General features: G+C 53.3%; 1 protein-coding gene across 1 annotated transcript in view; it reads right to left on the bottom strand.

The window, feature by feature from the left end:
- LOC144500814 (growth factor receptor-bound protein 7-like) overlaps positions 1-11,213 on the bottom strand; it is a 102,953-nt gene that overhangs the window by 2,511 nt on the left and 89,229 nt on the right. The window contains exons 13-14 of the mRNA XM_078224283.1: positions 9,820-9,907; positions 7,730-7,823 (exon numbers count right to left, since the gene is read on the bottom strand). Of these exons, the coding sequence (XP_078080409.1) occupies positions 7,730-7,823; positions 9,820-9,907 (182 nt within the window). The remainder of the gene's footprint in view (positions 1-7,729; positions 7,824-9,819; positions 9,908-11,213) is intronic.

The raw sequence follows: 11,213 nt of genomic DNA, 5'->3' as shown, positions 1-11,213 counted from the left end.
ACCACCTGATACTCTGCAGGAGTCACGCCACCATTTCCTTCATGGCTCCTTCTGTCTCCACAGGAGAAGACCGACCATAACACCCGTGAGGGGGCGGAGACAGGGGGTGGTGAGCCAGACCTCCGGGTCCTCGCCCACTTTGAGGGGTGGGCGTTGGAGCTCTCCAGAGATGGGGAGATGCGGGCTGTCAGCATGGTCGAGCTGCCGTCAAGATGTGAGCACCTGTCATTCCTTCAATCACTTTGAGGCAACTTCTCGGGGGCACGAGTTTCGGGTGTGAGGGGCAAGGTTTAAAGGAGATGTACGAGGCATGCTTATCTGCACAGAGAGAGTAGAGGATGCCTGGAACTCGCTGCCAGGGGAGGTCATGGATGCAGATACGATAGTGACCTTTAAGGGGCCTCTCGACAGCTATGTAAATGGGATGGGAAGAGAGGCATATGGTCCCCGGAAGGGTAGGGGGTAACAAATCAGATGGTCGCTACAGGCTTGGAGGGCCGAAGGGCCTGTTCCTGTGATGTAATTTTCTTGGTGCTTTGCTCTATGTTCAATGGAGACATGTGATTGATGTGTTTGGCATCCTGGATTCTTCTCTCTCCCTGTGTCCTGTGTTGCAGGCACAGATCCGGACTCTCCGGGGCCTTCTGGACACCAGGCCCCTACTGCAGCTGTTCAGGACAGCTTGGAAGAGTCCTCGGAGGATACGGCTGAAGAGACTTCCGAGGGTGGCACCGTTTTGGCGTCAGTTGCCACCTCACAACTCACCATCCCAGATACTGACATGTGGGTAGGTCCAGTTAGTGTTGAGGCTTCTGGGTCACCCTCTGGTGAGCACGACACATCTGATAATGTACATTGGGTGGAGGAGGGAACGTCCGAGACCTCTGCCACGTGGGGGCCGGCCGGCGGCGAGGACTCAGTGGCCCCAGGCTACATGCTGGGCCTCTGAGATCACTTCTCCCTCAGCTGCTGGAGATGCAGCAACAGAGCCAGGGAATGCAGGAGGGGCTGACGGCCACGCTGGACCCACTGTGAGGCTGCTGGGAGGAGTCCCAAAGCTTTCAGGCAGACCAGCTATTGCCTGTATTGCGTGGTTCCCAGGCCAACACTGCAAGGGTGGTGTCTGTGGTGAAAGCCTGGGGCAGGGGATCCTCACCATGAGTGGCAGGCTCCAAGAGATGGCCGAGTCACAGTGGGCCACAGCTGAGGGACTGAACAGGCTTCTCAAGATTCTGCAGCCAATGGCTGAGAGGTTCGAGAGCTTGCAGGAGACCCAGTGGGACAGCGCTGAGACACAGCAGACTACGGCAGCAGCCCTTGAGAGCGTGGCCCAGTCTCAGAGGGTCATGGCTGAGGTGGTCCCCAACTCAAGTGGCCATCGCAGAGGACTCAACTAGGACAGGCAGCACCAGGTGACGCTGGAGCTTCTGGAGCTCACTACAGAAGCACCGCCGTCCCATGGAATGACCCAGGGGCCCACAGGAACTCCAAGGGAGGAGGAAGGGCTTGAGCCAATACCGGGGTCTTCCAGCCAGGAGACTGTGGCTGTGGCTGTGGCTACACCTTCTGACTCCCCCCTTCCTGACACTGGGGCATCTCAGGGGCAGCGGGATGAAGAGGGTGTCATGGAAACATCCCAGACACCTGGAAGCCGGCCAGGGCCCTCAAGGTCCAGGGCCTCCAGAGGACGCCCGCCACACGCATCACAGGCCACGGGGCGAGGTCAGCAGCTGGCCCCCTCCACCTCCGATGTACATTCTGGGGAGTCACTGAGACATTGTGGTCGGCAGCACAAGGTTAGGAAGATGTAATTGCACTGAGATGGCACCGGGGTGAAGGACTGCACGAGTTAGAAAGATATTTAAGCACCTTAACGTTTTCTGTTCACAAGTGTTTCTGTTACAACATCTTATTAAACACCTTTATTGCAATTAAATGTTTTTTCACCACCCACCTGTGACTAATTTGTCTCCAATAGGAATCCTCTTCCATTGGTGATCGCCGGAACGATGCTTCATGTTGATGTCAGCTGGGGGGGCCCCTCAATGCTGTGTCACTGAGAAAAGGTTGGCATTGGTTCCCCATGCGAGCGATTCCCTCCCGTCCCCCACCCCACCCACCCCAGGGCCCTGGATGGGGGTTTCAGATCTCTTACCCACTACACAGACGTGGGCCCAGGTGCCAGCGTGTATGCGGAGCTCAGGTAGGAGTCAGACTAGTTTGCACCAGGGCATCATCATAATGGTGCTTAGCGAGTCGTCATCACCCTCCTGCCTGCCAAAGAGACTCGCTAACACAGAGTACCCAGGCCCACCACTCTGGTGTGACAATGTGCAGGATATAGAAGGAATTTTGGAGGGGGGGGGGGATGGAACCCACAGACACAAACCCCTAGTGACAGAACCACCTGGTTATCAGGGCCGCCCTTGCCGCCCTTGCATTCCTCATTTGGGCTGCCAGGCCTCCAGCACCTCGTTGGTGTTCCTTGGCGTGCTCTTCCTTTGCTTCCTCCTCCTGCTGCTGGTCACCCTCCCCAGCGACGGCCGGCTGGTCACCCTCCCGAGCGACGGCCGTCTGGTCACCCTCCCCAGCGACGGTCGTCTGGTCACCCTCCCCAGCGACAGCCGGCTGGTCACCCTCCCCAGTGACAGCCGTCTGGTCAGGCTCCACATCCTCCTCCTCCTCCAATAGGTCACCTCTCTGCTGTGCCAGGTTGTGCAAGGCACAGCACATGACCACTATGTGGGAACAGATCACTGGGTTGTATTGTGGGGCCCCGCCAGATTGGTCCAGGCACCGGAATCACATTTTGAGGAGTCCAATGCACCTCTCCTCTGTCACGCGGGCGGCTGCGAGTTATAAACCTGAACCCTGAGATCTCTTTGTTCTGTAACTCTCCCCAACGCCCTACCATTAACTGAGTAAGTCCTGCCCTGGTTCAATCTACCAAAATGCATCACCTCGCACTTATCTAAATTAAACTCCATCTGCCATTCATCAGCCCACTGGCCCAATTGATCAAGATCCCGTTGCAATCGGAGATAACTTTCTTCACTGTCCACTAAGCCACCAATCTTGGTGTCATCTGCAAACTTACTAACCATGCCTCCTATATTCTCATCCAAATCGTTAATATAAATGACAAATAACAGTGGACCCAGCACTGATCCCTGAGGCACATCACTGGTCACAGGCCTCCAGTTTGAAAAACAACCCTCTACAACCACCCTCTGTCTTCTGTCAAGAAGCCAATTTTATATCCATTTAGATACCTCACCCTGGATCCCGTGAGATTTAACCTTATGCAACAACCTACCATGCGGTACCTTGTCAAAAGCCTTGCTGAGGTCCATGTCGACAACATCAACTGCACTGCCCTCATCTACCTTCTTGGTTACCCCTTCAAAAAACTTAGATCAAAATTTTGGTCATATTGTGGTCACACAGGAGTTGTACATTCAGGGAGTGGAACCCCTTCCTATTGACAAATCTCCACGGATTCTGTAGAGGGGCTTGAGGGTGACATGTGTGTACAGTCGATTGCCCCCTGTACGTTAGGCATCCCCACAATGGCTGTGAACCCTGCAGCCCGGGCTTCCTGCTGCGCCTGGTCCAGGTTGGAGTTGATGAACTGGCCAGCCCGGGCATACAGGGCTTCAGTGATCTGCCTCACACAGGTGTGCACAGCAGATTGGGAGATGCCACAGACATCTCCGCTCGGGGTCTGGAAAGAACCAGTCGCGTAGAGGTTTAGAGCGGCCGTCAATTTGACAGCCACTGAGAGTGGGTGCACCACCAACGGCCCCCACCCCAGCCCCCCACCCCAGCCCCCCTCCCCAAGGTGCCAGGTCCTGCAACAGGTTGCACAGGTGACGCACGGTCTCCTTTCGAAGTCAGGGATGTCGGTGGTACACGGTGTCCAACATCTGCTCGAACTGCCGGGGTCTCTGCTCCCTCCTTCTCCAATGACCCCCCCGGGTGAATAGTGGCCACATCCTGCCTCTGGTGGTCGTCTCCCTCTACTCCTGCAAGTGGTAAGGTCTGAGCCTCCTGTGCCCACAATTCTTCCTCCTGCTCCCCCTCCTCAGCTCCAGCAGCAACCAAAAGAACAGCAACATCAATTGCTTGCATCGCAAAAGCCATGTTGTCGCGCTGAAGGGGGGGCGGGGGGGGGGGGGGGGGGGGGCGGTGGTGGGGGGAGGGTTGGAGATGGAGAGGAACACGTGTAAAGATTATGGAACACTGCTTGCCCCCAGCACATCAACAGCCACGGTCTATAACCCCCAATTCCCCCAGCCACATGCTCCCCACAAACACAGCTACCCCCCAATTCCCCCTGCCACATGCTCCCCACAATCACAGCACCCCCCAATTCCCCAGCCACATGCTCCCTACAATGACAGCCCCTTGCAACGTTGAGAGGCGGCAGCAGTGCTCTCTGCAAGGGCTTTGTGCACATCCTTCAGCTGGAAGTGAGCTGAGTGCACTAGGACCCAGCAGCACCGCAAGACACGAGGTCAGTGCTGAGACCCGGGTCCGTGCTGCAAATTGGACATTGGAGACCCTGCAGAGCGACAGCCCCCCACCCCCACCTCCCCCCCTCCCCCCCCCACACACACACTCACAGAGCCCCCACTGACCTGAGACAGATAATGGCTGCAACAACAGGACACCCATGAGCAGCAGAGAGCTGCCGGACGCTCGGTACTTACCTCCTCACTAACCCTCACTGACGGAGTGCCTGAATCAGACTTTTATGGAGCATGTCTGATTCGTGCCGATTCCGGACTGGCAAATGCGGTGGTAAAGGGGGAAGTGCCGGTACAGTTGGGGGCGCAGCCCATTAATTCAATTCCAATGTATTTCAATTGCTGTCGCACCCGTTTCAGGCGTGGTCCCGATCGCGGCCATTTTAGGCGCTTGGTAAAGGGGAACGGCCACAGAGGTGGTCGCGGATCACACTACTCGCCTCACACCCGACTTTACCAAGTTTTTGCGCCCATTAAATCAGCCGACTGACTCCCACTGGGGTACAGTTCCACACACACTGACTCTCACTGGGATACAGTTCCACACACACTGACTCCCACTGGGGTACAGTTCCACACACACTGACTCCCACTGGGGTACAGTTCCACACACACTGACTCCCACTGGGGTACAGTTCCACACACACTGACTCCCACTAGGGTACAGTTCCACACACACTGACTCTCACTGGGGTACAGTTCCACACACACTGACTCTCACTGGGGTACAGTTCCACACACACTGACTCTCACTGGGAACAGTTCCACACACACTGACTCTCACTGGGATACAGTTCCACACACACTGACTCTCACTGGGAACAGTTCCACACACATTGACTCCCACTGGGATACAGTTCCACACACACTAATTCTCACTGGGATACAGTTCCACACACACTGACTCTCACTGGGATACAGTTCCACACACACTGACTCTCACTGGGATACAGTTCCACACACACTGACTCTCACTGGGATACAGTTCCACACACACTGACTCTCACTGGGAACAGTTCCACACACATTGACTCCCACTGGGATACAGTTCCACACACACTAATTCTCACTGGGATACAGTTCCACACACACTGACTCTCACTGGGATACAGTTCCACACACACTGACTCTCACTGGGATACAGTTCCACACACACTGACTCTCACTGGGATACAGTTCCACACACACTGACTCTCACTGGGATACAGTTCCACACACACTGACTCTCACTGGGATACAGTTCCACACACACTGACTCTCACTGGGGTACAGTTCCACACACACTGACTCTCACTGGGATACAGTTCCACACACACTGACTCTCACTGGGGTACAGTTCCACACACACTGACTCTCACTGGGGTACAGTTCCACACACACTGACTCTCACTGGGGTACAGTTCCACACACACTGACTCCCACTGGGATACAGTTCCACACACACTGACTCCCACTGGGATACAGTTCCACACACACTGACTCTCACTGGGGTACAGTTCCACACACACTGACTCTCACTGGGATACAGTTCCACACACACTGACTCCCACTGGGATACAGTTCCACACACACTGACTCTCACTGGGGTACAGTTCCACACACACTGACTCTCACTGGGATACAGTTCCACACACACTGACTCTCACTGGGGTGCAGTTCCACACACACTGACTCTCACTGGGGTACAGTTCCACACACACTGACTCTCACTGGGATACAGTTCCACACACACTGACTCTCACTGGGATACAGTTCCACACACACTGACTCTCACTGGGATACAGTTCCACACACACTGACTCTCACTGGGATACAGTTCCACACACACTGACTCTCACTGGGGTGCAGTTCCACACACACTGACTCTCACTGGGATACAGTTCCACACACACTGACTCTCACTGGGATACAGTTCCACACACACTGACTCTCACTGGGGTACAGTTCCACACACTGACTCTCACTGGGGTACAGTTCCACACACACTGACTCTCACCGGGATACAGTTCCACACACACTGACTCTCATTGGGATACAGTTCCACACAGACTAACTCTCACTGGGATACAGTTCCACACACACTGACTCTCACTGGGGTACAGTTCCACACACACTGGCTCTCACTGGGGTACAGTTCCACACACACTGACTCTCACTGGGGTACAGTTCCACACACACTGACTCTCATTGGGATACAGTTCCACACACACTGACTCTCATTGGGATACAGTTCCAAACACACTGACTCTCACTGGGATACAGTTCCACACACACTGACTCTCACTGGGATACAGTTCCACACACACTGACTCTCACTGGGGTACAGTTCCACACACACTGACTCTCACTGGGGTACAGTTCCACACACACTGACTCTCACTGGGGTACAGTTCCAAACACACTGACTCTCACTGGGGTACAGTTCCACACACACTGACTCTCACTGGGGTACAGTTCCACACACACTGACTCTCACTGGGGTACAGTTCCACACACACTGGCTCTCACTGGGGTACAGTTCCACACACACTGACTCTCACTGGGTACAGTTCCGCACACACTGACTCTCACTGGGGTACGGGTTCCACACACACTGACTCTCACTGGGGTACAGTTCCACACACACTGACTCTCACTGGGATACAGTTCCACACACACTGACTCTCACTGGGGTACAGTTCCACACACACTGACTCTCACTGGGGTACAGTTCCACACACACTGACTCTCACTGGGGTACGGGTCCCACACACACTGACTCTCACTGGGATACAGTTCCACACACACTGACTCTCACTGGGGTACGGGTCCCACACACACTGACTCTCACTGGGGTACAGTTCCACACACACTGACTCTCACTGGGATACAGTTCCACACACACTGACTCTCACTGGGATACAGTTCCACACACACTGACTCTCACTGGGGTACAGTTCCACACACACTGACTCTCACTGGGGTACGGGTTCCAGTGGAGTACGGTACCTGTACAGTTACAATTCCCCACCCCAGATAGCCCCTGTTGTGGTTTGCTAATGTCATTGTTTTCTGTCCAGTCAGGTTAGCGATTCATCGCGCCAGTGACCTGCTGGCTGGAGAATTCTGGTCAGGCTGAGGTCTGTTTGGTTTCTGGGGTGTGTAATCAATGTTGGACCGAGAATTGAATACGACCAAATAACTCTGTGAGAGGAGATTACCGGAACAACCAGGAAGTGCTTGGTCTTGTGGTGGTGGCTGAGGGTCAGCACAAAGCTTCTGGGTGTCCTCTGACTCTCTCGAATCAGAAACACTCTGCATCGAGAGAAAAGGAGAGAAATGAACATCTATTACTCAGGGCAATACTGAAAGCTCAGTCAGTCTGCATTAACCTGCGCCGTTTATTCCTGTTTAGTCAATCGCGGAGCAGCAGCAACACAACTGGAATATTTGTGATAATGTTCAGCTGTCTGGTGGTCGAATGGGTTCCTGATGAATGTGATCATATCCCAGACAAATGGCTCAGAGAGATCGATTGGACATTGGTAATAGTGAGCTATTATCATTGGTGGCTTTGCCCACACAATGGAGACTGGCAAAATACACCAAACTGTGTGAGGAGATCATAGGATAGGAGCTCAGCCAAAGAGGTAGGATCTCAGGAACTTAAGATAAAGTTTATTTATTAGCGTTACAAGTAGGCTTACACTAACGCTGCAATGAAGTTACTGTGAAAATCCCCCAGTCGCCACACTACGGCGTCTGTTCGGGTACACTGAGGGAGAATTTAGCACGGCCAATTCACCCAACCAGCACGTGTTTCAGACTGTGGGAGGAAACCGGAGCACCCGGAGGAAACCCACGCAGACATGGAGAGAACGTGCAGACTCCACACAGACAGTGACCCGAGGCCAGAATTGAACCCAGGTCCCTGCCACTGTGAGGCAGCAGTGCTAACCACTGTGTTGACCCAAGAGAGAGGGAGAGAAGCAGAGAGGAGGGGGCGGGGGTGGGGAGGGGGGGGGGGGTGGGGGCGTGGAATTTCAGCGCTCAGGGTCCAGGCAGCTGAAAGATGTTGGCTGAAGCTGGAGGAACCAGCGTTGGGGATGCTGACACAGCCACACTGAGAGGAATGCAGAGATCCGGGAGGGTCACGGGGCAAGAGGAGATTGCAGACATTGGGAAGGAGAAAGTCACGGAGAGGCAGGGATGAGAACTTTGAAATTGAGACATTAATGTAGGTATTGAGTACGGGGGTGATGGGGAACTGCGTTTGCTGTCAGTTAGGATCTGGGTGGCAGAGTTTTGGGTGAACTCATTAAAAGCGACGAGATTTACAGGGGGTTGAAGATGTAAAACTGGCTGGGAGAACATTCAGAGAATGGAGATTTGACAGCGACACAATCAGTGAAATAGGACCGTGTTTTTCAGAAAGTCCTTCCATGTTAAAGGATTTGGATGGTTTTGGAGATGGGTTCACAGTCCTCCTGCTGTCTGAGTGGCCAGAATTAAGTTGCTGACCCGAGTTTGAACCTGGAGGGATCCGATGTGAGTTGGGGACTGGGTGATATTTTGGCTCCATCCCTTCACCTGGGCATGAGGTTCTGAAGCAATGTTGCTCTTTGCCCTTGTGTCAGAGGGGCGGCACGGTAGCACAGTGGTTAGCACTGCTGCTTCACAGCTCCAGGGTCCCGGGTTCGATTCCCGGCTCGGGTCACTGTCTGTGTGGAGTTTGCACATTCTCCTCGTGTCTGCGTGGGTTTCCTCCGGGTGCTCCGGTTTCCTCCCACAGTCCAAAGATGTGTGGGTTAGGTTGATTGGCCAGGTTAAAAAATTGCCCCTTAGAGTCCTGGGATGTGTAGGTTAGTTGGATTAGTGGGTAAATATGTGGGGGTAGGGCCTGGGTGGGATTGTGGTCGGTGCAGACTCGATGGGCCGAATGGCCTCCTTCTGCACTGTAGGGTTTCTATGATTTCGTTCCCCTGTTCCTGCAGACAGTGACTCACACACATTCCTGGGAATTATTGGGAATGCTGTAAGGGACCAGTTAACCTAACTAGTTAACCTACCTAGTTGGCCATCACTTGGTTACTTGGGATTCTGGGGACTCTGCACCCACTCACCCAGGGATCTCCAAGATGGTTTGTTCTATAAAGACTTCTATCTGTTCTGTTCTTGTGTTTATCTGTAGTTGGTGAATTCCTGATTCCCTCTCAGGCTTTCACACTCACAGCTCATTCACAAAATTATCCTGAAATGAAACAGTTAAACCCCCCAAGGTTGCATCTCGGTCCCAGTGTCGTGCTCTCACCCATCGATGTGGCCGTGTTGGATAATCAGTCTGTGAGCTTCCTCTCTCGAGATCCGTCCATGAAACCAGGGCTGACTCCTGTGTATCGCTAGATCCATGACAAATGAAACTGTTATTGTCATTATTCCACCTCACACTCTGCTCCGCACCCGTATTTACCACAGGAATAAACCTACTGCAACAACGCCTGCCCAGTACACCTGCCCAGTCCACCTGCACCATCACAGTGTCGGGGAAACTTCACTCTCCCCGTCTCTCCCCGGATCATCCCTCACAGAACCGGGATTCCTGCAGGATGTGTCAGAGTGTGGGAACTTGCTGTCTGGTCCCCTGGCCCCTCTCTGCCCTCAGCAATCACATCAGTCTCAGTGATCCTGCGATACTGATTATAATATTTAAAAACACAGATAAGTCTATCACCATCTCTTACTGTTTCTCCCGTAATAAAGTGATCTGTGTAATCTTGAGAGTAGGTGGGGAAAAAACCTTTGTGATAAGCACAAGTAGAAAGACAGAGATAAAGAGTGAGAAAGACAGAAAACAGAGAAACAGAGAGACCCAGGGAGAGACAGGAACAGAGGGGCAGACAGAGGGACAGACAGAGGGACAGACAGAGGGACAGAGTCAAAGAGAGAAGATAGAGTCAGGGGAACAGTGAAAGAAAGACAGGCAGGCAGTGACAGAGAGGGCGAAAGAGAGAGAGGGAGAAAGGGAGAGAGAGACAAAGGCAGAGATAGTGACAGAAAGAGGCAGAGAGACAGACAGAGAGAGTGGGGGGGGGGGGGAGAATGAGGCAACAAGAACGGTAGAGAAAGGGGGCAGAGACAGGAAGAGAAAAAGGAGAGAGAGAGTGAGAGGGACTGTAAGGGCGAGAGAGAGAGAGAGAGAGAGGTTGACAGAGAAAGAGGGAGAGAGAGAGAGAGGAAGGGGGCTGAGACACAGAAAGAGACAGACAGACAAAGAGAAAGTGGAACAGAAAAGGAGACATGGACAGGGAGAGAAAGGGGGAGTGAGAGGGAGGGGGCAGAAAGAGGGACAGAGGGAGAGAGAGGGAAAGAAAGTGGAAGAGAAAGAGTAGAGAGAGAGAGAGTGACAGACAGACAGGGAAGAAGAGAGAGGCAAATGCAGGAATCAAAAAAGGGAGAGACAGAGAAGGATAGAATTTGAGGCCTTTAACAATCGCAACTCCCACATTTCTGTAGCTAAAATGACCTTGGTTAAAAACATAATTGATGGGATTCTGGACAGCACTGACCAATAAAGGCCATTCAGCCCATCAAGCACACACCGTGTACCCCATGCACACTACCCCTGTCACTTAAGCGCTGGTCTACCCTTTGAAGATGCCTACCTGTACAATATTACTATGGAGATCTGAACTCTGCTTTTAAATG

Source organism: Mustelus asterias, chromosome 11 (genome assembly GCF_964213995.1).
Source record: "Mustelus asterias chromosome 11, sMusAst1.hap1.1, whole genome shotgun sequence".
In the NCBI taxonomy this organism is placed as follows: Eukaryota; Metazoa; Chordata; class Chondrichthyes; order Carcharhiniformes; family Triakidae; genus Mustelus; species Mustelus asterias.
This window is presented reverse-complemented; position numbering and strand designations above follow the sequence as displayed.